Source organism: Lipomyces arxii (genome assembly GCF_038497795.1).
Source record: "Lipomyces arxii strain Phaff 12-163 unplaced genomic scaffold V1512scaffold_1, whole genome shotgun sequence".
In the NCBI taxonomy this organism is placed as follows: Eukaryota; Fungi; Ascomycota; class Lipomycetes; order Lipomycetales; family Lipomycetaceae; genus Lipomyces; species Lipomyces arxii.
The window spans coordinates 1,252,555-1,275,296 of record NW_027117700.1 but is presented as its reverse complement, the minus strand read 5'-3'; the positions used below and the strand labels follow the sequence as shown (position 1 = coordinate 1,275,296).

The window sequence follows — 22,742 nt, the reverse complement described above, 5'->3', positions numbered from 1 at the left end:
GGTTCCGTTGCCTTGACAACTGAAAGTAAAACAAATTAATTTATTTTCAATATAATTCTTACAATATTAAGTTACCAAACAAGTAGTTGCTACAAATACATAAATTAAACAAGAACCGCATCTTACGATACTTAAACAAATTTAAATAAAAAAACATATGCCACGCTTTTTAAACTACAAGTAGAGCACTTAAACGACATCTAACTCTTACCACAACGTTTGAGAATTGACAGATTTTCTTCTGGTTATGCGCGTATTTATTTAGTCGGTGCCATAGAACTTCAAGTTCTTCTCATAGAAGTCAATAATTGCAAACGGAGCTCGTTCTCTCATAAGCGGAGATTTCAAACTGATTGTTTCTCCAGTCTCCAACCTAACCAACATGTTAATACAACAGATATACACAAACGCATTAGACAAACCATGTAACTGCGAAGTTAAGCGGCTGAGACTCATCATCACGCGAGACAGATAAAATCGATAACTTGTCTTCCCAGCTCCCGTCCGGCAGCTTCATGACTTCTTCATTACTCTCGTTTTCCAGATCGGCTGACTTTCGCGAGGAGCCGGCAGTACCATTTTCGGACGTTTTCCTACTCTTTGAGGCGTGCTTCTTTACCGACGAGCTTGGCGTCGATGAAGGTCTTTTTTTGTGCGACTTCTTCGCAGGTGCAACTGGTCGACCGCCAATTGCTCGAAAATATTCTTCAAGCAACTCTTCTGCACCGCTGATTTAAAAGTTAGTTTTAGCATACTGATCATAGTGCTATACTAACCCTAAGAGATTTTCTTCCGGCTCCCATGAATCATCCTCTGGCCGGTCGTACCCAAGCCACTTGACTAAGAACAGCAATTGCCCACTCGGAGTAAATTCGTGGCCCTTGATACTTTCAACTGCGTAAACTTCTTCATCTCCTCCTTCTTCTCCGTCAGCATCATCGATCGGAGTATCAGCGAGCTCATTTTCCTTTGAAGACATATCTGCTTGCGGATCTGCTATATTCTCCTCTAACACGTTGTCTTGCTCCAATGTTGCAGTTGTGTTGTCTGCTTGATCTTGATGATCCTGTTCTGTGTTGCTTACAAGCTCTTCCTGACCTGTAATTTCGTTGCCAATCACAGATTTGATTTTGCTGGCAGGTTCGCTCTGAGCTTGCTTAGTATGATCTCCTGTATCACTTTCTGGTGTTACAGAGGATTGCTTCGTAGGTGGCGGAGACGAGCTCTTATGCGCAGACGACGGTAGCTTGTTCCAAAGTGAGTTTAAGTATCCTAAAAAACTGTCAATTGATCATTTGTTAAAAAGTAAACAAGCGCGGATCCATCTATCTGCTCCATACAGCAAAACATCCACAAAACAAAATACCGACAATCAACAATCGGAACCTTCGCATCCAAAAAACAATAACGTGTCCTTTTTATCATTAAAACAGCGATTTTGATTATTTTTCGTCAAGATGATTGGAGTGGAGCGCGTTCTAGAGTTCACTTTCCCCCAGAAACTGCTCAGACAATATTGTGGACCCGCGCTCGTATTCACAATAAAACATACCAGACATGAACCAATCTACCTATTACAGTAGACAAGGACCTTTATATGATACACAAGTAATTGATTATTGCCAACCCCGTTGAATCGATGAGGTACTCATTCAAATTAATCCCAAGAGTGAGTTCCACGCAGCGCATTCAAATAAATAAGGGTTGGGGCTTAAAGCACGCATTATTTTCTACTTCTACGTGAGCAGTAAATAAAAGGACAGCAACCTTGGTAGAGTACAATTCAAAATAAAATACATTTTACATCTCAACTTATAAAACGATAAAACGATATGCCGTCGTCAGTAACCAACGCCAAAAATTTAAAGTCATGTCTAAAAGAAATAAGGAAACAGCATATGGAAGATTTTCCGAGCTCGTGAGCTCTCGTGAGAGTCCTCAACCACAAATACGGTGCCATCGTCTGCCAGAATAGCCCCAGGAGTAGCACTAGCTCGCTGTTGCTGGATTGAAACTCTCGCCCTCGTACGATTTGGTTCGAGCTGGTCCGGCATTGACGCATGATCTGCAGTAGCTGCATTTTCAGGCACTGTAACTTGATGAACAGCCGTAGCTTCTGAGTTTAATCGCTCGTCAACTAAATTTTGATCACGCATGTTCGCAAATTCGCGCATTTCAACACCAGTCTCTTCGCCATAAATTCGATGTCGAAGCGGAGAGTTTGTAAAGCCCCAACGCCGACGACCATAAGTACTGTGAAGATTCCGCCTCATTCTTTGCTCTCGTCGGACAGTAGCGTTAGTAATTCGCAACGTTGACGGAATGTAACCCTTCGGCAATGCAGACTGCTTACACATAGGACATAATGAAGACTGGTGTTCCAAAAACCCGTCGATACAGTCCAGGTGATAGATGTGTAAGCATGGAAGCTCCCGTACCTTTGTCACGTTGGGAACAAAATCGTCTAAGCAAATTGCACATGTTGGCTGACTATACCCGGCGCCTTTAGTCGTTACAGCCTCCACCGCAGATTTGGAGAGCGTCGCGCTTGACGATGAGGTATCTTCCGGATCAATGGGAGCAGTATCTCCGACGACCGAAACCTCCTTGTCTTTCGTAGATGGAGACCGAGGCCATTCTTTATCTGCAGACCGGGCCTCGGCTTCCGTGTAGACTCTTACTGGAAGTTTATCCAAAATCCATCGTGGAACTGTCAGACGCTTTATACCCAAAGCCTCCAAATCGATTTCTCCATTCTCAATTCGCCGTCTGAGTATTGTGCGATTACGGTATTGCAAACAATGAACTAGCATCGAGGATCCAACGGCTGCAGCAATTAACACCGCCAATGCAATGACCAAAAAAACCCATAGGCCTGGCATTTTCGGCGAGTTTGGATTGTCAATTTCCACGGCAACACGAACATAATCTCGAAAATCGAAATATTCTACCAGATCTGAGCCAAAAGGAGCACTGGTCATGTTTCCAGAGTATTGCGCTAGACGTGCAACAGCTTCTACTCCAATCGTACCAGGAACATAGTATATTGAGTAAGTGAGACCGCTGGTGTCACCAATCCAGTCCTGCGGTGGGACGACACTCGTTGTTCTGTTTACGTCAAAAACCGTGCTCCTGTAGTCCTGCGGTCCATAAAAAATAATATCTTGAGCACCATCGTAATGGGCACGGTCCATCCACACTCGAGCGCATTCTGAGCTGGTGAGAGGTGCTATTGCCACAGTGTTGTAAAGTGACGGAAGTGGAAGATCTGATAGATGAGTAGTGTTGCCAGGTAAAGTATTGTATCCGCAACTGTGTTTGTCTGCAATCTCAGGCACATAAAGCATTGCTGAAAGTTCGGCGCCCTTGTCCTTAGAAGCTTCGTAGAAGACATTGGCACTGATGTCATTCATCTGAAACGACATTGAGCTGGGCACACTCGATACTTGCTCGTAATTCACATCGGGATCTTTGTTTGGATTCGTCAGAACGATGACACCCAAGTAGATGGTTGGGTCAGACTTTCTGGCTGTATCTGCCATTTCTGTGCCGTAGTGAAAATGCAACTGCTACTCAAGATAGACAAAAGTATGCAGTATGAGACTTTGTATTGAGTTGTTAGACGTTACAATACAAACAGACTGGGGACTCGATCTCGATTATAAAAGAACACGATAATTAATCTAAACTAAAGTCCAAGATGATTGGCATATTCAACATCAAGTCTAGTGCTCACTTCGCGAGCGATTTCTTACGAGATGATTTAAATCGAGAGCGGTAACCAGTAAACTTTAAATTTGCAATAGAAATTTCGCGCATTTGCTTACGTCACTGGACAAATGTTCAGTTTAGGTAATTTCTTTTTATGGGCCAATGAATTTTTAGTAGAAACATAAAGCAGCAAAAGCATCGTTAAGAAAGATTTATCCTTAAGAGGTATTTCAGTCAAAAGCTAAAAAGTGGTGGTCAGTACAACAGTTTAAAGGCCGGGAAACCCTTGATACATCATGATAGTTGAACAATAGCGATCAAGGTGCAGTACGAAAAATGCCTTTATATTGATAAGATTAAAATCTGGCTTGACAACTAAATGTAGATCAAAGAACTAGAACTGTAGTTCGTACGTCTGACATATAATTGCCGATACTCATGTTCTGATTTGAATGTGGCGTATGTAATCAAGGGTCGGGATGCTTTCGCGTATTTGCATATGCAATTTGACATGTTTATCAGTGTCATCAAATAAACTCAAACGTTATTTCGTCATAGTTGCGAAAACTCGTCCAGCGCCCATCCTGGCTCGACGTCTTCATCCCAGGATAATTGCTTGACTAACGACTCTAGCGGCAAGTTAAAGAGATCTAAGCTTGTTGGTCGAGCTGTTTTACGCTCGGCAAGCGCTTCCAAAAGCTCACTGACCAGATTTTGAGGTATCGCAAAGCTTCGAGTAGGACCCCATGGAATTGCTAGCATACCTTTAGTAGACTTGTGTTTGGCGAGATATGGCACGCATGCAGTAATTTTAAAGGTGCATGTTGGCGACGAACTTATTTTTGTTCTCTTTTGCAAACTGGCTATCCACCATACCAGCTCATACCAGTTGTCGTCATATGTATCCTCGTTTGCATTCGCAATTACCCAATTGAATAGCACCTCAGTAACGCCAGCTGCGCTTTCGACGTAGTCGGCGATTAATTCTTTCGACATGTACTCCCAATTGATTCGTCTGAGATCCAGCACTTTCCAGTATTGCGGTGCTGATCTCAGTGCTCGTCTCCAAGACGAATTTAAGCTGTCCAGCTGAACTGCTTCTCGAAAATCCAAATTTATGTACTTAAAAATGTGTAGCATGATCTCCACTGGAAAATATACGGCCTGATCCAATACCGGCTTATTTTGCGCTTTCTGTAGTTTGATGCGTACATCCTCTACGAAATTTGTACTTTGATTTTCTAATGGTGCTTCTTGTTGCTGCTTCACTTGTGCATCAGTCGGCAATGTAACAAATGCGGGTGCCATGTCGTCTTTCGCGTCCAGAGCTTTGATACACTTGACGCGTTAATAGAATATCAAAGACCGTGATCGCCAAGCACTTACACCTGCAAGAACCATCCTACCGGAGACAAGACCAGAAAAGCTGCGTCCATTCAGTTGCATGAGTCGGTTCAACTCGTCAACGCCTTTAGAGTAGATTTGTCGTGCTTTCTCAAACTGCTTAAGACGCTCATACGCTATTCCGGCTATCCAGTAACCCTTGATGACTGTCAGTCTGACAAATTATCAACAATCAACGTTGAGATCATACACGATAGTTCTGACGGCTTTCCTCAATCATTGCCATTCCGTCGGCTAGAGCAAACTCATGATGTTTTCGCCCTAACGATGCAAATGCCCGGTGATACCGATCCTGTATTTTTAACCCATAATTAAATTCAATCTATGCATCCCGTCAGCGCCTCTGCAATCAGTCAGTACCAAGGTTGCTTACCTTTGTAAACCTGATTATCGCAGTTAGATACTGGTTACACTGTGCAGCAAACATAGCCTGGGCTCTCATCTTGTTATACGAGTTCGGGCTTCCTGAACCAGTTGCCACCAGCTCAATTGGCTTGATATCTTCGTCTCCAAAAAATATTGGGGACTCTAACTTTTCCGATAGTACTGTTGGACCGTCTGATACATCCTTCTCGCTTTCTGGAAGCAGTATGCTGTCACTTGGAGAAACATATCGTGGTGTAAGCAAATCTCCTGCGGTCATCTTGACTGTCAAGTCTAGTTTTAGACCGCAGTACTGTAAACTGCGGAGAGTTACTTCGGTTGAGATCGATAAGAAATCAGGGGTAAGCTCATCACGGTTAGTTGCGAGACATGCTAACTTAGTTGATCCTCCTCCAACTTCAGACTGCCTACAGTGTTGCAATGACAAATAGAATGAAAATTGATTAGAGCGTTTTAAACAATGTAAAATGCAGGTATATATATTACACCCTCACAAAATGCCATGACAATCCATTTGGCGAGCGCAACTAGATCAAAATCGTTGCGAATCGGTTCCTACAATAAACGCCGTAATAACAATTGATTATTTTTAAATCAAACCAGACGTACAAAATCAACGGACTACCATTAATTTGGGTTAGAACCCACATGCTGCTCCCACATTATGCGATGTGAAAAACTTAGTCGATCTGGATTGTCGTAACTTTTTATCCGCTCAATCTGATACTCTTCATCGTCACCCAACACTCCACCGCGTACACCCATCGCAGAACTATCGTCATCTAAATGCCCATCTCGGGAGAGCGGACGCCGAGACATAAAAGGGCTCATACTGATTTCAATTGGTACACTAGATCCAAACGTCAAGATACCAGCGTCGGCGGCAACAGTATCATCTTCAAACGACGAAACGTCCGTCGAGTCGTTCTTCTTTTCACCTGGAAAAGGGAGCTCATTGCTGACAGTGCCAGGTTTTTGTTTTGAATGGAAGGACGAATTCCCCGTCCAGCCAGAATGTGTAGACATATATGGGCCCATATCTTGGTCTTCTTTATCAAAATGACTTTGAGCATTCGCTTGCGACCCAAACTTTTCCGAAAATGAAGTAATGCGTCCCGGCTTCTTTCTCGTCGACAAAGAATTTAAAGACTCGTCGAGTGCAAACACATCGTCCGAATCTGATCCATAAGCTGGCTCTTCCGGTATTAAACTGTAATTTGTTTGCGGCCGTGGCCGAGAGTTAAATGACGAATACTGTGGTATTGGCCTGCTCGGCATACTGCCTAAAGAACTGCTCAGAAGAGATGAAGATAATTCAACTTCAGACGCAACTGTTGCTGATTGGTTGCTTGTTCTAGGCGAAGGTATTGAAACACTAACATCCTCGATCATTGCATCATCATCGTCATCTAAATCGTCAACGCTTAACCGCGACATTTGTGCAGGTAGCTCAAAAGTTGTCGTTTCCATTGAGTCTAATGCTGGGGATGGTGGGTCTGCAATGATCTCCGCCCTCGGACTGACAGGCGATGATTCTTCTGGGAACATGAACATGACTTTTTTCTTCTCTCCATTTCGCTGCCGCTTGTTGCTTCCTTTCAAACTACTTGGTATTGCTGCGTCGGTAATGCAAATCGGCTGCTTTGACTGCTCCTCTTGCTGCCGCTGCTTGGTGAAATTACGCAATATATCTTTTTGGTAAGCGTCAAATTCGCGCAATTTGTGTTCTCTAAATGACTCAATCTCATGTAGCAACTGTGAACGCCGTATATTGAGCTTTTGCTGTAAACTCTCCGGCAGAGATTCGATATCGATTCCCAATGGTATGTCGCTCACGGTGGCTGATGAGTCTGACAAGACTGATCCTTCAATTGGCATTATTTCAAATTTTCGCTCTGCAGATTGTGGTCAGAAACCTTGACAATAAAACGAAAAGGACAGAGAGATAAAAAAGGTCATTTGGCGTACAAAATGATCTTCAATTCTAACAAAACGAACCATATTACACATACCGAGTAAAATATATATATATAGATATGTATTGAATCCGATAAAAGTGTAGACCAAAGTAGCTGTTATAATCCTGCCACTGGATATCCGTGGCTGCAAAGTAAGTGTGGGAGCCTCGTCACTACTGAATGCGTCTTCTCAATAACCAAGTCGCACAAAATGTGAATTAGAAAATCGTATTCGGGTCGCAGATCTTTGCTGGAGTTGCTGTTCACTAAAAATGTGCCATCGTGCGTTGGCAGCAAGATCTCCAAGACAAATGATAATGAGAAAGAACGTAGAGGAGGGCACGCGCTTTCAGCTCCTGGTTCTGTTTTGGGCGGTCACGTCGAGTCACCCTTTTTAACAACGGTCTTTTTAGTCTACGTAAATTTAGTTACGCGTACAGTTTAGCTTAGCACGACTCTGTTTAAGGCGGCGTGCGGCGGTGTGCGGCGATGATGGTTGACCGGGTTGTTCCCGCAGTGTTCGTCCTATTTTATACACTTGACATACTTGCGTAGTCATGCCTCGACCATTGACCGATCAGGCTGAAGCGTTTTATATCGCAGTTTACGAGACCGTGCAGCGGATTCCGCGTGGTCGTGTTACCAGTTATGGTACGTAAAACGTAGACGTCAGTAAATTGACAAAGTTTGGGTAGAAACGGTATAGTTATACTGACTGTACAGGTCATATAGCACTACTGATTGACGCCCCGCAGAATTCACGTCAAGTTGGTTCAGCATTGAAGTATCTTAGAGATGTGCCGGAATTATCTGATTCATATCAAATAGATAACGAAGCTGAAAACTGGTGGACTGAGTTTAACAGTCGCACGGTGCCATGGTGGAGAGTGATCTCTGCTGATGGGAAGATTGCTGTTCGTGCTCGTGGCGCAATGGACGCTCAAGGTGAGCGGTTACAGGCAGAAGGCATTGAGGTCCGTGATGATGGCAATCGACGACCGCGAATTATCAACATGCGTGAATATGGCTGGTTTCCACGGCCTCGTGATGTTGATGACGAATCAGACTGAATTACAACTTGTTTCTGTGCCGCAAAACTCAATTTCATGGTTTATATTACATATTGTCATCATGTCCAGTATTCTGCTATAGTCTTCAAATCAAGTTTTTGAGGTCATTGTCGGTCATGACCTGGATAGCTATCATATCCGCCTTGCCCGTAATGATCGAGACTTTGGCCTTTATAGGGATCATATGGTTGGTATCGTTCCAGATAATCACCTCTGGAGTATGGCATATATGAATGTCTGTTAGGGGAATGATATTCGTGCGATGGTCTCACCGGAGAGTACACGAAACTAGATGGCATGCCCGGATATGCTGGCCACTGTGAATAAAATGGTTTTGGAAGCGCTGGCAATCTGATTGACTTTGAAGAATTGCTCGAGGAAGACGATGATGTACTTTGAGACGACGAGGTGCTTGAGTTTGACGATCGTTTATGCTTTGATTCTCTAGCAAGACTTGTATGCTCGGATTCGCGAACAAGTTGGCGTGGTTCTCTGCCGGGACTGATTTGGCTCGGTCTTTCGTCGAACGGGTAATGCTCCCTGTTTGATTGTATAACTTTCTTTCTAGCAGGTGAAGCCGAAAGCTCGACTGATTTTATGGCGTTTTGCTGCTCTGTTAATGAGCTTGGAAGTTTAGGAGCCCGAATATCGGTGTATTCCCCTCTCACATTGCGAAAGTTGATTTCATCCTCTACATTTGGTAATGACGTGTCATATTCGGCCTTTCTAAGCTTTGCTGTCACTCTTTTCCATCTTTTCGTAAAATCTGCTCTTTGATCGTCCCAGCCTGGTTGGCCCTTACCAGCGCATCCAGTTTTGGCGAAGTAATAGCCGCCGACGCTTAATAGTACGGCCAATATAGCGAATAACACGATCAAGCCTTTTGACTGTCCAGAACCGGAGGCGGAATGTGACGGAGGCGCGAATGAAATTGCTGATACTATTGTCGGCACAAAAGTCTGAGTTGGAATATTGAGAACGTTGGTAGGGTTGGCCATAATTAATTAGAAGGGGAGAAGCTGATTTGGTAATAAAAGGGAGATGATATGGATATAACGATGTACGCTCAATGTTTACGTATTTGTTTACTATGACCTTAATTGGAAGTCGAGGATGGCGAGTATGAAAATGCATGTGCTCGGACGTTCACGTTTGAGGCTGCTCTCACGCTCAAATGGCATCTGACAAACAATTGCAATGTCACACTACGCGTTAAACAAACCGTGATTTTCGTTATATCGTCTTGTTGTTCTTTTGCGCGTTCTGTTCGAGCATGAAAACATTTGAAAATATTAAAATTGTTCAAAATGTATTCGTAGTTGGGAAACTTGAAGTTGCTATCAATTAACATTTAACAGCTAAGACCAACTAAAACTCTCCCCAACACTAAGTCATTCCAGCCAACTCTAATCAAACGATGATATAGTGTAAGTGATCAACCTTTGATTCCCTGGTCCACGTTAGTCTCGATCTTTCTCAGCCAAATCAAATGTAGCATACGACAACCATGCGTCCAAGGTAAAAGCCACTGTAACCGAGTCCACCCCAAAATGCAATCCAGTATGGGATGATATAAAGTGAACTGCGAGGGTGCTGTAATACAAATTAGCATACTTTTCAACACAACGCAGTCATTTTAATCTAATCCCAGCTCTTGCTTTATTCAATAAAGCACTTTGGTTTTATACAGAATCGTCAAATACTTTCTGCGCATTAAAGGAATTAGAGTCACATACACGCATCCACAGTTCTCTCTTGACTGTGTTGCTCTGGTAGAACCACTGACGAGCAACGATGTCGTTTACTTTTTTAGTCTGTGTATTGTGTTAAATCTTTACCTTTAATCATTTCCCGCATAATATACATACCAACATGATGTCGTTTTTAATGTGCTTAGGTGTCGTCAAATAAGCAAAAGAGTCGAGCAAAGATCGTGGAAAGCAAGAACCGGAATGCGGTACGACCACGTAGTACTGTAATTTGTTGTACCTTGATGGTCTGACGGAAAGCATCAAATGGGTAAGGGTTTTAACATCGAATCACGGCACGCACATTTAGCGGTGTGTACTTACAGTACTGTATACGTAATTGTGAGCACGAGACCTCTATTTTGATATTGCCTGATTAACCAAATCAAATTACACACCATACCCTTATAGCGCTAAGCGGTTTTTTTCACACCCGGCAAATTGTTTGGTCCCGTAGAAAATTCGATTTCGCTGGATTCCGCATAAACGATAATTTTAGTGTCCCTTCAAACTCACGCGACCTTGCACTTTCGTTTCATTTAGTCGAGTTTGCCATTAAGAGTTTGTTTTCATTTCTTTTTCAGGATTGCTAGTAGTTTGTTATTCAAAAAACATTTGAATTGTATTCGCATGACTGAATATTAGTGGCTTATTGCAGTCCGACAACAAACAATTTATACAATAACAAAGACAAATAGAAACCAGGAAGCGATTGGAGTATTATACACACAATGTCGTTCAAATTTTCATGGCCATTTGCAACTGAAGAGAACTTTTACCCCAAGGCAAAGGCTTTGTTGACAGAAGCGCTCAATAAGGGCACGAAGCCTCCTATTATTGTTGACACTATTCATGTCAAGGACTTGAATCTGGGAACAACGGTAAGATCGAACAAGTTTCGTATTAGTCAGATGCTTATAGCATTCTATAGCCGCCAGAATTGGAAATTTTAGAAATCGGAGATTTGGCTGACGATCGGTTTCGAGGCGTCTTCAAATTGACATACAATGGAGACGCATTCATGACCCTTCAAACACTGGTTGAGGTAACTCGATTTACAATTTGTTGTTTACTGAAATGAGACTAACATGATTAGGCAAATCCCTTAAATCTCTATTCACATCTTACTCCCTCGTTTACATCGCCAATGTTTCTTGCGGCAAACGCGTCAGTTAAGATCCCACTAACAATAACATTATCTGAAATCACACTATCTGGGATTGTTATCCTTGTGTTTTCAAAAGCCAAAGGCGCCACACTTGTCTTCCGAAACGACCCACTTGAGTCAATTAAGATTTCGTCCACTTTTGACTCGATTCCTGCCATTGCACGGTTAATTCAGTCCCAGATTGAGAACCAGTTGCGACTAGTTTTTCGAGAAGATTTGCCTGCCATCATCCACAAACTCAGTCAACGCTGGACGCCGAACGGCTCGATGACGGCAGAGAAAACCACAACAATGGTACCAACATCTCCTCGGATGAAACCAATTACACTGGCAGAGGTTAACCCAGATTTGCCATCACTGAGCCCGACGAATATGGTCAAACTACAACTGCTTGCATCGGCACAGCAAACACTTAGTTTAGCCACCCCCGCCATTCCTGACGCGGTTTACAGATCTATGATTGAGCGACGTCAGGGCAAGGACGATGAAAGCAAAGATGACGACGATGTCTCTAGCATTCTGAACAGGTCACGGCGAACAGGAAAGGGTCAGAAGGTCAAGAGGAATCGTAAGGTGTTCAACTTGCGCAAGAAAGAAGACCAGCCTACCTACACTGAATCGGTTGGAGCAGGCGAGGTTACGCTTATTCCTCAATCAGTCGAGTCGTTCAAACTTTAAAATACTTTTTTTTGGTATATGGAGTCGGATTATAAAATGGATTACTGGAAAGGATGGAGTTTATTGCTGTTGGTTGGTTTTTGTGTCAATATGCCAACCTGATCTATGAATATGGTTTGCTGCTGAGTGCCCGCTTTCTCTACTTATGACGTACAATGCATAATCTGTACATGAAAATACTTGCTTAGTTCTCATGATGATCGAAATAGTCTGGCCTTGTAATATTGTACAAATTTTATTCAGTGTAGTTATATACAAGTTCCAGCACAAAATTAAAAACCCTTCGGGTTTGTTCGTAGTGACTTCTTTGTCCATTTGGCAATAGCTATACAGTAATAAGTACACTTAATCGCCAATTAATCAATCGGAGCAAAGTAAACTTACTGTGAAGTCCGATACGATATTTCGCAGAACGACGATGAAATGTAGTGTATTTATCTTTAGGCGGCATTTGGTCTTCTGTGGGCAACTCGTTTCGTAAACGAGTTAATGATTTGATAGGCTCGATCCCTTGTAATCTGAGACCCTCCTCGACTGTCGCAATCACCTTGTCAACCGCTTGAAGTCGTTTACGTTGCCTGTACTTTTGCGGTTGCGACATGCGCCATGGAATTTTCCTACGCTCGGAGTTAGTACACAGCCAAATGACACAGACAGTAGTCACAATACCATAACAAACCACCCAACGCGACATTGGTGGGCTTAAATGGGCCAAACATTGTTTGTTCTTTCGACTTGTTCAAATATCTTGAATTTGTCGAATAGTCGGAAAATTAAGTATGTGCTATAAGTGCGGAGGTGTTTGTGCTGTGGCCGGAGCTTTAGCAATACTGTGACGGTGACGACACTCGACTCAGTGTACGTCTCACACTGACAACGCAATCAACTTAACAACTCTGCATAATAAACCAACAAATGTCAGGGCTAGAGGATAACAATCCACAGGCCGGTGCAGGTGCCGACCTAGCTTCTGTCGATAGTGACGTCGATATAGTAGAGGATATTCCGATCACCACAGATTCAATGATTGCTACTGACCATTTCGCTACTGTCATTGATGCCGATGACAGCGGTGCAGGCAGTAACACGTTTGGATTTCCAAGCTTTAAGGATAGCTACGATACTGCATCGCATGACGTGTCGGATAGCAGTAATGGCGTACCAAAAGATTTCAGTTCAAGAATTGAGCAGCTGCTAATCCGCAATCCTGATTTAGAAATCCTGATTGTAGACGCGGGCAAGAACAGTGAAGGTCATGGAGGAGGATATATTGCATACACGATTCGGACTGGCGATTTGTCTGTCAGGCGACGATATTCTGAGTTTGAAAGTCTGCGCAACGCATTGACTAGACTGTTTCCCACCTTGATTGTTCCACCAATTCCGGAGAAGCACACAATGGCTGACTACGCAGCGAAGCCGACTAAAGCTAAGGAAGATCTACGTATTATTGATCATCGCCGACGGATGTTGGCCGTGTTTTTGAACCGATGTCGCGCCATGAAGCAGATTCGTGAGCACCCGGTCTTTCAGAAGTTCTTTGATCCAAACGTCAGCTGGGTAAGTGTTTCAAAATAGCATGAAACCTTCATGGTAGAGAATCTAATAATAAACAGATTGAGGTATTGAATTCAGAACCAATTTCAACTATTCCGAAGTCGATCCTTCGCGCGCCGCCTTTAGACCCAGGGCACCCAACGCCGGAACATTCGTATCTACCAGTCCCATCTCCATCAGCACGACTAAAAGAAGGTGATGATTCTGAGTTTCAGCATGCTGAGATTAAAGCCAAAGAGTATGAGATTGTCATGACGAGCGGAATTGATAAAGTGAACAAACAAATTCTGAAGCGATACTCTGAAATTGCATATGACCTGGCAGATTTGGGGGCGCGATACAACGCGTGGAGTTTGGACGAGAGCAATTCACTGGCGGATGCAGTCGAAGGGGTGGGTATGGCGGTTGATGACACTTACACTTCTACGGAAGGACTAATCTCGTTCTTGTCGTCGTCGTTCAGCGAACCGCTTGGAGAGTCAGCACAGTTTGCTTCGGTAGTAAGGGCGGTCCTTAAGTACCGGCACCAAAAAGCACTACAGCTTGAAACTACGGCTAGCGCACTTGCGATTAAACGACATGCACTTGACGGACTGGAGCGAACAGAAATGGAATCGCAGCGAATAAACGATTATTTGCTCAAGCGAGACCAAAATTTTTTGGGTGGAGAAAATGAAGAACCGTTTTCGAGCGTGCCCAACGCTCCAGCGACGGCTGAAGCTGTAGCAGAGGCCGAGCTTACAAATGAATATGCCGAGGCAGCTACGGATGGACAGTCTACTGATCCTGAAAGTGGGCACTTAGCAAGCGAAGATGCTAGTACGACCACGATTCGTGGTCTTCCTCCGATGGAAGACACGTTTCCAATCAGTGGAAGTATATATAGCGGAACGTATAAAAAACGAAATGGATTTAGAATTCCTGGTATTGGCAAATTGACAGATGCTTTTCATGGCATAGTCGAAGTTGATCCAGAAACAACGAGACGAAACAATATTGGAAAACTTAGAGAAGAGATTCAGATTGTATGGATACTATTTTTTCACAGTTGAAACACAGTGTTTAGGCTGACCGTTAAACTTAGTTTGAGGCTACGTTAAAAGTGGCCCAATCAGATCTTGAAGAAGCTTCAGGGTCGATTCGAGCAGATCTGGCGCGATATCAGAACATGAAGGAACAAGATCTGAGAAAAATGATGGTAAGATTGAAGTTGGGAGAAGAAGGAATATGTTAAGATTTGATATACTGACAATTTAAAGATTGCGTACGGAAAATGCCATATTGAATGGGCACGGAAGAACCTAGAGACATGGGAAAGAGCGAAGGTTCGAATCGATGGTATCAAAGTAAAGTAGCTGCAATTTCTGAGTAACTATTCATCCCTGTACAAATGATTAATTTAAAATACTTTAAAAGCATTTTTCTTTTTCATGTCTTCAAATTCTTTTTAGCATGGTGCTTCAAGCGTAGACAGCACTCGAAATTTACCAACGGTGGACAAATAAGTACATGATTTAATTTTATTGTCTGGTCCGAGCTCATTCTGCCCGTGTTCTGTCGATGTTCTGGGCGGATTCTGTAATCGGTTTGCCATGCACCAATGCAGAATCGGAAAGGCCCGTTACATATTTTCACGTGGGCTGGATTTTTTGTGGATATCTGACAAGTAAGATTTGATGGAATTGACAAGCGCAGATGGCCGTTATACTTTATCTAAAACTGTATTAAATGTACCAGTATGAACACGAAAAAGAACGGACCAGCCGTACCTCGGATAGTGACAGAGGGTTAAATAAAATTAAGTGCTATCACACATACACTAGGTACATTGAAATTCCACCACATAGTAGGAGGTCAATGCGGTGGCTCTCTCTCGATACTTCTTACGACCGGGCACTTCCACGTATCGTTTGAATCTAAGACGAAACTACTCTCAAATTTTTTTTCCTCTTATTTTAGCTAAAAAAACATGTAAAACCGCAGATATTTACGTCAGCCGTAACGGCTTTTTTTTTCCTGTACGTTTGTAGTTCGTTCAACAATCATAAATTCAACGTGCATTCCACGACCGACTCCATCACTCTCATGAGTATCGGATTATTCAGATCAAATTGGTGATATTACTCGTCGTCACAAATGCCAGATCCTAAGTTATTGAAGAATGTCGGCCGAATTCAACTTAACAATATCTTCAGATCAGTCTCTCGAAGCTGAAATCTTTAGGGCCCGGACTAGACAAGAGGCTCGGCCGATTGAGTCTGGTAGACTATCGTCTTCATCAACTTCATCCTCGTCCGTTTTATCGGTTCGGTCTCAGCTTGAAGAAAACGTTAGATACGAGCTTTCGTTTGTTGTTCCTCCCCCATCTACACTATCAACTGCAGCGCAGTCCGTGTCACCGCCTATCATTGTTCGAGTTCAAGCATTTGCAGGGCCGCTTGAAATTCTACCAGGTCCTTTACTATCTTCATCACAATCACAGTCGTCAGGCGAGAGTAATAGAGACTATCACGACGCCTCATCGGTACATCAAGGTTTGATTCTACTCCTACAACTTGCTAGGACGTCTTCGGAAAATGTTTCAGAGCAGCCGCCGCCTGTTCTTAATGGCCTCACGGTCCACACTCCCGAAGTCTTCACTGATCCAAATCATTCAGATACATCCGGCGTCGTCCGACAGTTTGGTATATTTTCAAACTACCGTGCCGCACACTCTGGCACGTTTAATGTACACGTGATCCTTCTGCGTGGGGTTGAACTTGCGGCAAGAATTCAAGACGAAGCATCTCCAGTTGGTCCTCAACTTGCAAGCATATCAAGTCGGATCGTGGTAGTCTCAGAACAAATTGAGCAAGCTTTAACTTTATCAGAACAGTCTTTAATCCAGCATTTTGTAGCGCAAGGAGCAGCAATTCCGTCACCATAGTTTTTGTTAATAAATGCGTCTGAATAAGTTGTCATCACATCGGCATTAACTTAAAGGAAGTCGTTTGGGATTGATTGTTCTGATCATCGTCAAAAATGGACATATATTAACTGCACGAGCCATCAGTTTAACTCTCTAAATGAAGCACCGTCGAGTTTAAATGAAGTTTATTTTAAACAGCTCAGAGAGATTGACATATGTCTAATGACCAGGTTTTGGAAGAGCGTTTAAAGCCTCTTTAGTTTAATCTCTTTTTGGATATTGACATGCCTTTGTTACAACAGACGAGAACAGACCCGATTGAGTTCAGCGAAACTGATATAACTTTTCGGTGTACAAAAACGCATTGAAATGAGTGAATAGGAAAATAGAGAGATTGGGTTGACGTGTATCTATATTATTATGGCAAAAACGATATTTAATGTGCAACGATTTGTATGAATTATTTGGACAATGGTCTTATGAATGTATATATATAAACGATTCTGTGACTACCTCGGATCGTAAATTGAGCGTATTTCTTTTTTTATCCCCCGTTCATTTCATTAATATAAATGTGAGTAAATTTGACAATGAATTTAAAAGGCCTTTAAATTGTCTTCAACGTTTTATTTGTGTAATATTTTCTGTTTATTTGTGTAATATTTATTGAGAGGTACTAAATGATATAGTAATGACGTCACGCGCATTCTTATTCACCTCTACTTTCTTGAACGCGACTTCAACTTCAAAATTCATGGTGACGTTGCTCGATCGGCGTGTGCGGTGCTCATATTAATGTAAATGTCAACGTGAAGTACGTAGTCATGTACAAATAGGTGCAAAACTCTCTCTCTCTCTCCCTCTCTCAGTATCACCAAACAGCAAAGGCAAGCAATGGCATCACAAGAATACTATAAATCAGAAGGCGGTGAGGGCAACTCGCGGTCTTTTGGAGGTGGCGGTTATGCTGGCCAGCAAGAGGGGGGATATGTACGTGTAGTCTCTACCATTCTCTCGTTAAAGTCATATAGCTTACCTATTTTCAATTAGTACCCTCCTCAACAGCCACAGCAAGCTTATAATGGACAAGGCGGGTATAATAATCAACCAAATTACGGTCGTCAAGCTCCAGGATTCGAAGGAGGATATTTCGGACAAAACAGGCCGCAATATCAGCAACAACAGCAACAGGTACGAGTGCGAGTAAGATACAGATATTGTGTCTGCTGTTAGATTTGGAATCGGAGTAGTAATCTTGTTGTTTTCTAGCGCGGAGGAGGAAGCAGTTGTTGCTTAGGTATCTGTGCTGGTCTCGCAGCTTGTTGCTGTCTGGTATGTAATCCTGCTGCTAGTTAAAATAAATCTAATATTTTAATAGGATGCCTTCTGTTAAGCTCGGTAATACGCGTCAAATGTGAAGCCATTTGATTTGCAGTTGTAAACTACTTTTTTTTGCGTAGCCAATAACACGAGATTACGCCTTTACCTTTACCTTATACGTAATATCCTCAAATTTCTCTAAATGAAGACAAAACGCGCTGCTGCTGTTGTTGCCGTCGTGGGTGTTAATATATCGAAAAAAAATTTCTTAGCGCGCGAGCAAGTTGTTGGAAATACTCCCAATTTCTGCACAGGTACCTCCTGTTCAAAACATCAACACAAGGCAAATGCGTGACTTATGGTATTGATTTGATTTTATTCAACTGATGTTCTTTGATTGTCATCTCACTCAATGTACTAAATATTGACTGTAAGTTTTTGTTTGCTTTTTAAGCCGTTAGAGTTGATGTTTATCATTATTTTAATCTTTGCTCTATGAATACTAATCAAACGCAGAAGAAATTTCACCAAGTCTTAGAAAAGGTCATATATATATATACATACAACTCATATGTCGTCCGGTTTTCCATCTTCATCTTCGCCCTCCTCCTCGTCACCAAACTCGCCAGTAGGTACCCCCGCTTTGTCAACCGACATGACTTCCCCGCGCTCCCCCTCTCAGGAATCTTCTACTTCGCTTACCAACAAGCGCCCATTCAGCGGCTCTTACGAAGATGAAGGCTCGCCTCGGATCAGATTGCTCGAGGACGACACGCGTCAGATCCCGTTACGGTTGTCTAACGGCGAAAAGGAGGATTATGAAGGTGACCGTAGCATGCTTGATGAATGGCTGTCTATGCCAATACAAACTACAGAAGTACCGTCGCGTGCCGACCAGATCACACAGGTCGAGAAGTCAAATATCACAATGAGCGAAAACGACACTTGGTACGTGTTATCCCAAAACTGGTACAGCAAGTTTTTGAACCAAGATCTCCCAACGGAAGATATTGGTGTAATCGACAACTCAGATTTGTTGAATGAGAAGGGAAATTTAAAGCCTGCCCATCAGTGCAATCTTACATTGGTCTCGCAAGACGCGTGGAAGTTATTAACAGCATGGCAAGTAATAGACTTATTTTAGCAACTTTTATTTAACACGTTTAGGTATGATCCTGAAGGTGAAACTGAAGGTATTGCCAGAACTGCAGTTAACACTTCTACCATGTCAAAAAATATTGAAGTTGAAATCTACCCACCGACGTTTAGACTTCATCATCTGACTCAGACCCAGTTGTCCTCAAAGACTGTTCCATCAATAATTATGTCCCGGACGAGTCACTACTCAGACCTAAAGACTGCAATTAGAGAACGACTCGACATATCCAACCCAAACGCAGAAATTAGAATATGGAGGCTTCTGATTAACCTTGAAACAAAACTTGACCTCGAGTGGTTTAAGCAAACAACAGATAAAGAACTTCTTGGTGCTGAGAATGAACAGACCACCCTGGACGATTTAGGTCTTGGTGTTGATACTGATCTCGTTGTCGAAGGCAAATCAATGCTTTCGGGACGGTGGTTTTCGGATCTGAAAGGCGGTATTGGGTCGCACATGTCATCATTTCCTGCAAACTCGACCCCAACTGCCACAACTTCTTTCACGGCTGCACGCAAATCGGCTCGACCACCGTCCCACATGGTCACAAGAAGGCAGCAGCACCAGCACCAACAGCAGCAAGCGTCTCGGACAAAAGGCACGACTGGCCTGAGTAATCTTGGGAACACTTGCTACATGAATTCGGCCCTGCAGTGTCTGACTCACATTGAGGAACTTACAAGATATTTCTTACTTGACGGATACAAAAGTGAACTTAACCCGCATAACCCATTGGGAATGGATGGCAAGGTTGCGAACGCGTATGCGTCGTTAATCCATACCATCTTTGGAGACAAAAACTCAACTCCAACGTCCTACTCACCCAGAGATTTTAAGACCGTCATCAGTCGGTATGGCCCAATGTTCAGTGGATATGGACAGCACGACTCTCAAGAATTTCTCGCCTTTTTGCTTGACGGCCTGCACGAAGACTTGAACCGGATCTTGAAGAAGCCGTATACTGAAAAACCAGAACTTGCTGACGACCTAGTCGGCAGCAAAGAGGCTGTCGTCGAGCTTGCCAACAAGTTCTGGGACTTGCATCTGATGCGTAATGATTCTATCGTGCAGGACCTGTTCGCAGGAATGTACAAGTCGACCTTAGTCTGCCCCGAATGCAAGAAAGTGAGCATCACATTTGACCCGTACATGGATTTGACGTTACCGCTACCTATCGACAATACGTGGAGTCGGGAGATCATTTTCGTGCCGGCCAAAGGTCGGCCTGTTAAGGTTGCTGTCGAACTCAATGGTGGTGCATCCGTGAAAGAATACAAGCACTTTGTTGCTAAAATAGTCAATGCAGATCCTGATAAGGTAAGTTTCAATTCTGTGCCTTTTGATTTTCACAAGTAACACTTTTCAAGATGATATCTGCATCAATCTTCAATAACAAATTCTTTTCGTTTCATTTTGATGCTGAGCTGATTGCAGATAAAATTGATTCCTCTGAAGAGGGGTTATTGTATGAGCTTGATGACGTTCCGGATGCTGGCTATTCTGAAGTTTCAGTATTTCCTGTTCTTAACAAACTTGAACCCGATCCAGCATCAAAGTTTTCGTCTGCTGATATTTTCGGTTATCCGTTCCTCATCTCACTGACCAAAACCGAGGCTACATCTTACGATATTATTTACGCGAAACTCGTTGAGAAGTACAAAGGAATGTCTACAAATACTGTGCTTGCGCGATGGGGATTGGACCCGGAATTGATCGATATGGGCGTCGGCAGCGGCGACCGACCTGAAGTGTTCACAGTCGGAGCTGTGAGTGGATATCGTCGGTTGCATCCTAGTTTGAATGCCATGATGAGTGGATTGGATAGGCCGACGAATATTGTAGATAGGTACGACGAGGTGATGGCGAAGCGTCATAAGAAAACCCCATTAGCAACACCGATTGCCGTTGAATCCGAGCAAGCCACGTCCTTTGACGGTAGAAGCACGGTTGAACAAGGCGATAGTGATGACGCAGTCGCAAGCGGTTCCGAGGATAAGATGGAAGACGCTGAACTAGATGTAGTTTCACCGCTTGCAATTCCTTCTCCCTCGGCGGATGGAGTCGAGGACATTGATGCCGATGAGCATTGGCTTGATGCCAGTCGGCGAAACTCGTCAGATTTGGACATGCAAGATGTGAGCGACAAAGAATACGAGCCGTCGAAGGATAATGACGACTCAGACTCGAGTGGTGGAATTCCCAGCATGTCTGCCTTATTTGACGACGCCAGAAGCGATAATGCGGTGTCGTATGTGCCAGCGAGACCAGTGGCTGATGATGGAGCATATGAATTCTCCGGATCTGAGACTTCAATTTTGCAGTCATATGTTTTTATGGGTGAGACTTTGATTTGTGAGTGGACACGTCAAACATACGATCTCTGTTTTGGTGCGACTGATGATGAAGACCAAGAAAGGGGTCGGCCGGTTTGGGAAATTATTGAGACTGTAGTCAGCGAGGATGTGAAGTACAAAAGAGCGCAGAGACAAGCCAAGAAAAATCAAGACATTACGCTCGAGGACTGCTTAAATTTGTTTTCAAAGTCAGAGGTGCTTGGTGAAGATGATTTGTGGTACTGCCCGCGGTGCAAGAAACATCGGCAAGCAGTCAAAACTTTTGAGATATGGAGCGTGCCTGATATTTTTACTATTCATTTGAAGCGTTTTTCAAGCACGTCTAGACGTGATAAGATCGATGTTAAGATCGACTTCCCTGTTGAAGGACTAGATCTTTCGGGCAGGATAGGTGATTCTCAACAGGCGCAGGATCCGCAGAACTTGCTGTATGACTTAATTGCTGTCGACAACCACTTTGGTGGAATTGGTGGTGGGCACTACACGGCCGATGTTAAAAACTTTGTTGACGGCAAGTGGTACAACTATGACGATTCGTCAGTTCGGCAGATTGAACCCAAACAGGCAGTGACATCTGCCGCGTACATGCTGTTTTACCGACGACGGTCGGTACAGACATTGGGTGGTCCCAAGCTACGGAAGATCTTGGAGGGTGGCAATGTCAGAACAGTGGCAGGAGTCGGTGAGCCCCTGAACGACAACAACTCGATGATGATTTCGGACAAGGACAGTGTCGCGTCTTCGTCTTCGTCTTCTCTCTCACCACCACCATACTCGGATCTGAGTCTTGCCACCAGCGAGCTTTCAGACGCGCCATCACCGACTGCAGTAAATGTCCCGATTGGTCCGCGGCTTCAAGGTGAACGGAGGACGCTTGGACCAACAAGTGTGCTCCCTTTATTGTCGGGCCAGTCCATTACGGCGTGGCCGGTTTCCGCATCTAGTGCGCCGGTGATGAAGTACGGATCAGCTGCGGCAATCAATGCTGAGAACTTAGACGGCGGCAATGACTCGGCTGCTCTGGAAGAGGCGGACATGAGTATTTCCGATCCTCCACCGACACTAGACGGTGATGTCGATGACGGCGGCGATAGTGTGGCTAGTTTTGAGCCTGCAGTTGACGATGGTTACGAGAGTGATGATGTCGTTGAAATCAAACCACCTGAGTATGACGACAGCGAGGAATCGGTCGATAATATTGTGGTTGACGGGTCATGAGCAAAGCATGGAGCGAAATGATTAATATAGCTTTATGAGCTTTGGGTTGTTTACAGTTGTTTATTTCTGTTATTAGATTGGACTTGCATTCTTGTCCTAGTTTCT

General features: G+C 43.5%; 13 protein-coding genes across 13 annotated transcripts; 6 read left to right on the top strand and 7 right to left on the bottom strand.

Moving 5' to 3' along the window:
• Window positions 1-22: 22 nt before the first annotated feature.
• Window positions 23-1,678, bottom strand: V1512DRAFT_257055 (uncharacterized protein). Its single transcript, XM_066915150.1, has 4 exons — window positions 1,553-1,678; window positions 777-1,272; window positions 423-728; window positions 23-373 (listed from the first exon to the last, which is right to left on the bottom strand). Exons 1-4 carry the CDS (start codon window positions 1,557-1,559, stop codon window positions 262-264), a joined length of 921 nt encoding a protein of 306 aa, XP_066774530.1. The 5' UTR covers window positions 1,560-1,678; the 3' UTR covers window positions 23-261.
• A 74-nt stretch (window positions 1,679-1,752) lies between these two features.
• V1512DRAFT_257053 (uncharacterized protein) lies at window positions 1,753-3,782 on the bottom strand. The gene has a single exon (XM_066915149.1). The coding sequence runs from the start codon at window positions 3,540-3,542 to the stop codon at window positions 1,875-1,877; it is 1,668 nt and encodes a 555-aa protein (XP_066774529.1). The 5' UTR covers window positions 3,543-3,782; the 3' UTR covers window positions 1,753-1,874.
• Window positions 3,783-3,902: 120 nt separating this feature from the next.
• On the bottom strand, window positions 3,903-5,911 carry V1512DRAFT_18558 (uncharacterized protein). Its single transcript, XM_066913127.1, has 4 exons — window positions 5,489-5,911; window positions 5,306-5,437; window positions 5,098-5,253; window positions 3,903-5,049 (listed from the first exon to the last, which is right to left on the bottom strand). The coding sequence occupies exons 1-4, from the start codon at window positions 5,756-5,758 to the stop codon at window positions 4,264-4,266; spliced, it is 1,344 nt and encodes a 447-aa protein (XP_066774528.1). The 5' UTR covers window positions 5,759-5,911; the 3' UTR covers window positions 3,903-4,263.
• A 9-nt stretch (window positions 5,912-5,920) lies between these two features.
• V1512DRAFT_257047 (uncharacterized protein) lies at window positions 5,921-7,832 on the bottom strand. Its single transcript, XM_066915148.1, has one exon. It carries the CDS (start codon window positions 7,375-7,377, stop codon window positions 6,127-6,129), a length of 1,251 nt encoding a protein of 416 aa, XP_066774527.1. The 5' UTR covers window positions 7,378-7,832; the 3' UTR covers window positions 5,921-6,126.
• A 197-nt stretch (window positions 7,833-8,029) lies between these two features.
• Window positions 8,030-8,491, top strand: V1512DRAFT_195456 (YALI0D05687p KAB8284608.1 6-O-methylguanine DNA methyltransferase; the record flags this gene model as incomplete). Its single annotated transcript, XM_066913157.1, has 2 exons — window positions 8,030-8,108; window positions 8,181-8,491. Coding segments are annotated over 2 exons (390 nt in total), but the record flags the coding sequence as incomplete, so codon positions are not given.
• V1512DRAFT_18380 (uncharacterized protein) lies at window positions 8,409-9,743 on the bottom strand. Its single transcript, XM_066913125.1, has one exon. It carries the CDS (start codon window positions 9,523-9,525, stop codon window positions 8,632-8,634), a length of 894 nt encoding a protein of 297 aa, XP_066774525.1. The 5' UTR covers window positions 9,526-9,743; the 3' UTR covers window positions 8,409-8,631.
• Window positions 9,744-9,962: 219 nt separating this feature from the next.
• Window positions 9,963-10,539, bottom strand: V1512DRAFT_245233 (uncharacterized protein; the record flags this gene model as incomplete). The annotated part of the gene is made up of 4 exons (XM_066914364.1): window positions 9,963-9,977; window positions 10,028-10,120; window positions 10,264-10,341; window positions 10,396-10,539. 4 exons carry the CDS (start codon window positions 10,537-10,539, stop codon window positions 9,963-9,965), a joined length of 330 nt encoding a protein of 109 aa, XP_066774524.1.
• Window positions 10,540-10,753: 214 nt separating this feature from the next.
• Window positions 10,754-12,391, top strand: V1512DRAFT_232792 (uncharacterized protein). Its single transcript, XM_066914021.1, has 3 exons — window positions 10,754-11,156; window positions 11,207-11,320; window positions 11,372-12,391. Exons 1-3 carry the CDS (start codon window positions 11,007-11,009, stop codon window positions 12,119-12,121), a joined length of 1,014 nt encoding a protein of 337 aa, XP_066774523.1. The 5' UTR covers window positions 10,754-11,006; the 3' UTR covers window positions 12,122-12,391.
• V1512DRAFT_257039 (mitochondrial 54S ribosomal protein mL60) lies at window positions 12,187-12,964 on the bottom strand. The gene is made up of 3 exons (XM_066915147.1): window positions 12,791-12,964; window positions 12,506-12,738; window positions 12,187-12,446 (listed from the first exon to the last, which is right to left on the bottom strand). Exons 1-3 carry the CDS (start codon window positions 12,838-12,840, stop codon window positions 12,394-12,396), a joined length of 336 nt encoding a protein of 111 aa, XP_066774522.1. The 5' UTR covers window positions 12,841-12,964; the 3' UTR covers window positions 12,187-12,393.
• Window positions 12,927-15,169, top strand: V1512DRAFT_18406 (uncharacterized protein). The gene is made up of 4 exons (XM_066913126.1): window positions 12,927-13,681; window positions 13,738-14,703; window positions 14,763-14,876; window positions 14,938-15,169. Exons 1-4 carry the CDS (start codon window positions 13,037-13,039, stop codon window positions 15,031-15,033), a joined length of 1,821 nt encoding a protein of 606 aa, XP_066774521.1. The 5' UTR covers window positions 12,927-13,036; the 3' UTR covers window positions 15,034-15,169.
• An 841-nt stretch (window positions 15,170-16,010) lies between these two features.
• Window positions 16,011-16,595, top strand: V1512DRAFT_199221 (uncharacterized protein; the record flags this gene model as incomplete). Its single annotated transcript, XM_066913174.1, has 1 exon — window positions 16,011-16,595. A coding segment is annotated over one exon (585 nt), but the record flags the coding sequence as incomplete, so codon positions are not given.
• An 885-nt stretch (window positions 16,596-17,480) lies between these two features.
• Window positions 17,481-18,004, top strand: V1512DRAFT_245228 (uncharacterized protein; the record flags this gene model as incomplete). The annotated part of the gene is made up of 4 exons (XM_066914363.1): window positions 17,481-17,576; window positions 17,637-17,777; window positions 17,884-17,918; window positions 17,965-18,004. 4 exons carry the CDS (start codon window positions 17,481-17,483, stop codon window positions 18,002-18,004), a joined length of 312 nt encoding a protein of 103 aa, XP_066774519.1.
• Window positions 18,005-18,477: 473 nt separating this feature from the next.
• V1512DRAFT_279229 (uncharacterized protein) lies at window positions 18,478-22,637 on the top strand (the record flags this gene model as incomplete). Its single annotated transcript, XM_066917980.1, has 3 exons — window positions 18,478-19,028; window positions 19,074-20,382; window positions 20,433-22,637. 3 exons carry the CDS (start codon window positions 18,478-18,480, stop codon window positions 22,635-22,637), a joined length of 4,065 nt encoding a protein of 1,354 aa, XP_066774518.1.
• Window positions 22,638-22,742: the final 105 nt, after the last annotated feature.

Coding starts and splice junctions, on each gene's coding strand:
- V1512DRAFT_257039 (XM_066915147.1), bottom strand. CDS start 12,840: ATGTTTGGCCCATTTAAGCCCACCAATGTCGCGTTGGGTGGTTTGTTA. Junction 12,739..12,790: donor GCGTTGGGTGGTTTGTTATG/GTATTGTGACTA, acceptor CTCCGAGCGTAG/GAAAATTCCATGGCGCATGT. Junction 12,447..12,505: donor ATATCGTATCGGACTTCACA/GTAAGTTTACTT, acceptor ATTACTGTATAG/CTATTGCCAAATGGACAAAG.
- V1512DRAFT_257055 (XM_066915150.1), bottom strand. Junction 729..776: donor CCGGAAGAAAATCTCTTAGG/GTTAGTATAGCA, acceptor CTTTTAAATCAG/CGGTGCAGAAGAGTTGCTTG. Junction 374..422: donor CTTAACTTCGCAGTTACATG/GTTTGTCTAATG, acceptor CATGTTGGTTAG/GTTGGAGACTGGAGAAACAA.
- V1512DRAFT_232792 (XM_066914021.1), top strand. CDS start 11,007: ATGTCGTTCAAATTTTCATGGCCATTTGCAACTGAAGAGAACTTTTAC. Junction 11,157..11,206: donor ACTTGAATCTGGGAACAACG/GTAAGATCGAAC, acceptor AGCATTCTATAG/CCGCCAGAATTGGAAATTTT. Junction 11,321..11,371: donor CCCTTCAAACACTGGTTGAG/GTAACTCGATTT, acceptor TAACATGATTAG/GCAAATCCCTTAAATCTCTA.
- V1512DRAFT_18406 (XM_066913126.1), top strand. CDS start 13,037: ATGTCAGGGCTAGAGGATAACAATCCACAGGCCGGTGCAGGTGCCGAC. Junction 14,704..14,762: donor TTAGAGAAGAGATTCAGATT/GTATGGATACTA, acceptor CGTTAAACTTAG/TTTGAGGCTACGTTAAAAGT. Junction 14,877..14,937: donor AAGATCTGAGAAAAATGATG/GTAAGATTGAAG, acceptor GACAATTTAAAG/ATTGCGTACGGAAAATGCCA.
- V1512DRAFT_18558 (XM_066913127.1), bottom strand. CDS start 5,758: ATGACCGCAGGAGATTTGCTTACACCACGATATGTTTCTCCAAGTGAC. Junction 5,254..5,305: donor AAAGCCGTCAGAACTATCGT/GTATGATCTCAA, acceptor ACAGTCATCAAG/GGTTACTGGATAGCCGGAAT. Junction 5,050..5,097: donor GTAGGATGGTTCTTGCAGGT/GTAAGTGCTTGG, acceptor TAACGCGTCAAG/TGTATCAAAGCTCTGGACGC.
- V1512DRAFT_18380 (XM_066913125.1), bottom strand. CDS start 9,525: ATGGCCAACCCTACCAACGTTCTCAATATTCCAACTCAGACTTTTGTG.
- V1512DRAFT_257053 (XM_066915149.1), bottom strand. CDS start 3,542: ATGGCAGATACAGCCAGAAAGTCTGACCCAACCATCTACTTGGGTGTC.
- V1512DRAFT_257047 (XM_066915148.1), bottom strand. CDS start 7,377: ATGCCAATTGAAGGATCAGTCTTGTCAGACTCATCAGCCACCGTGAGC.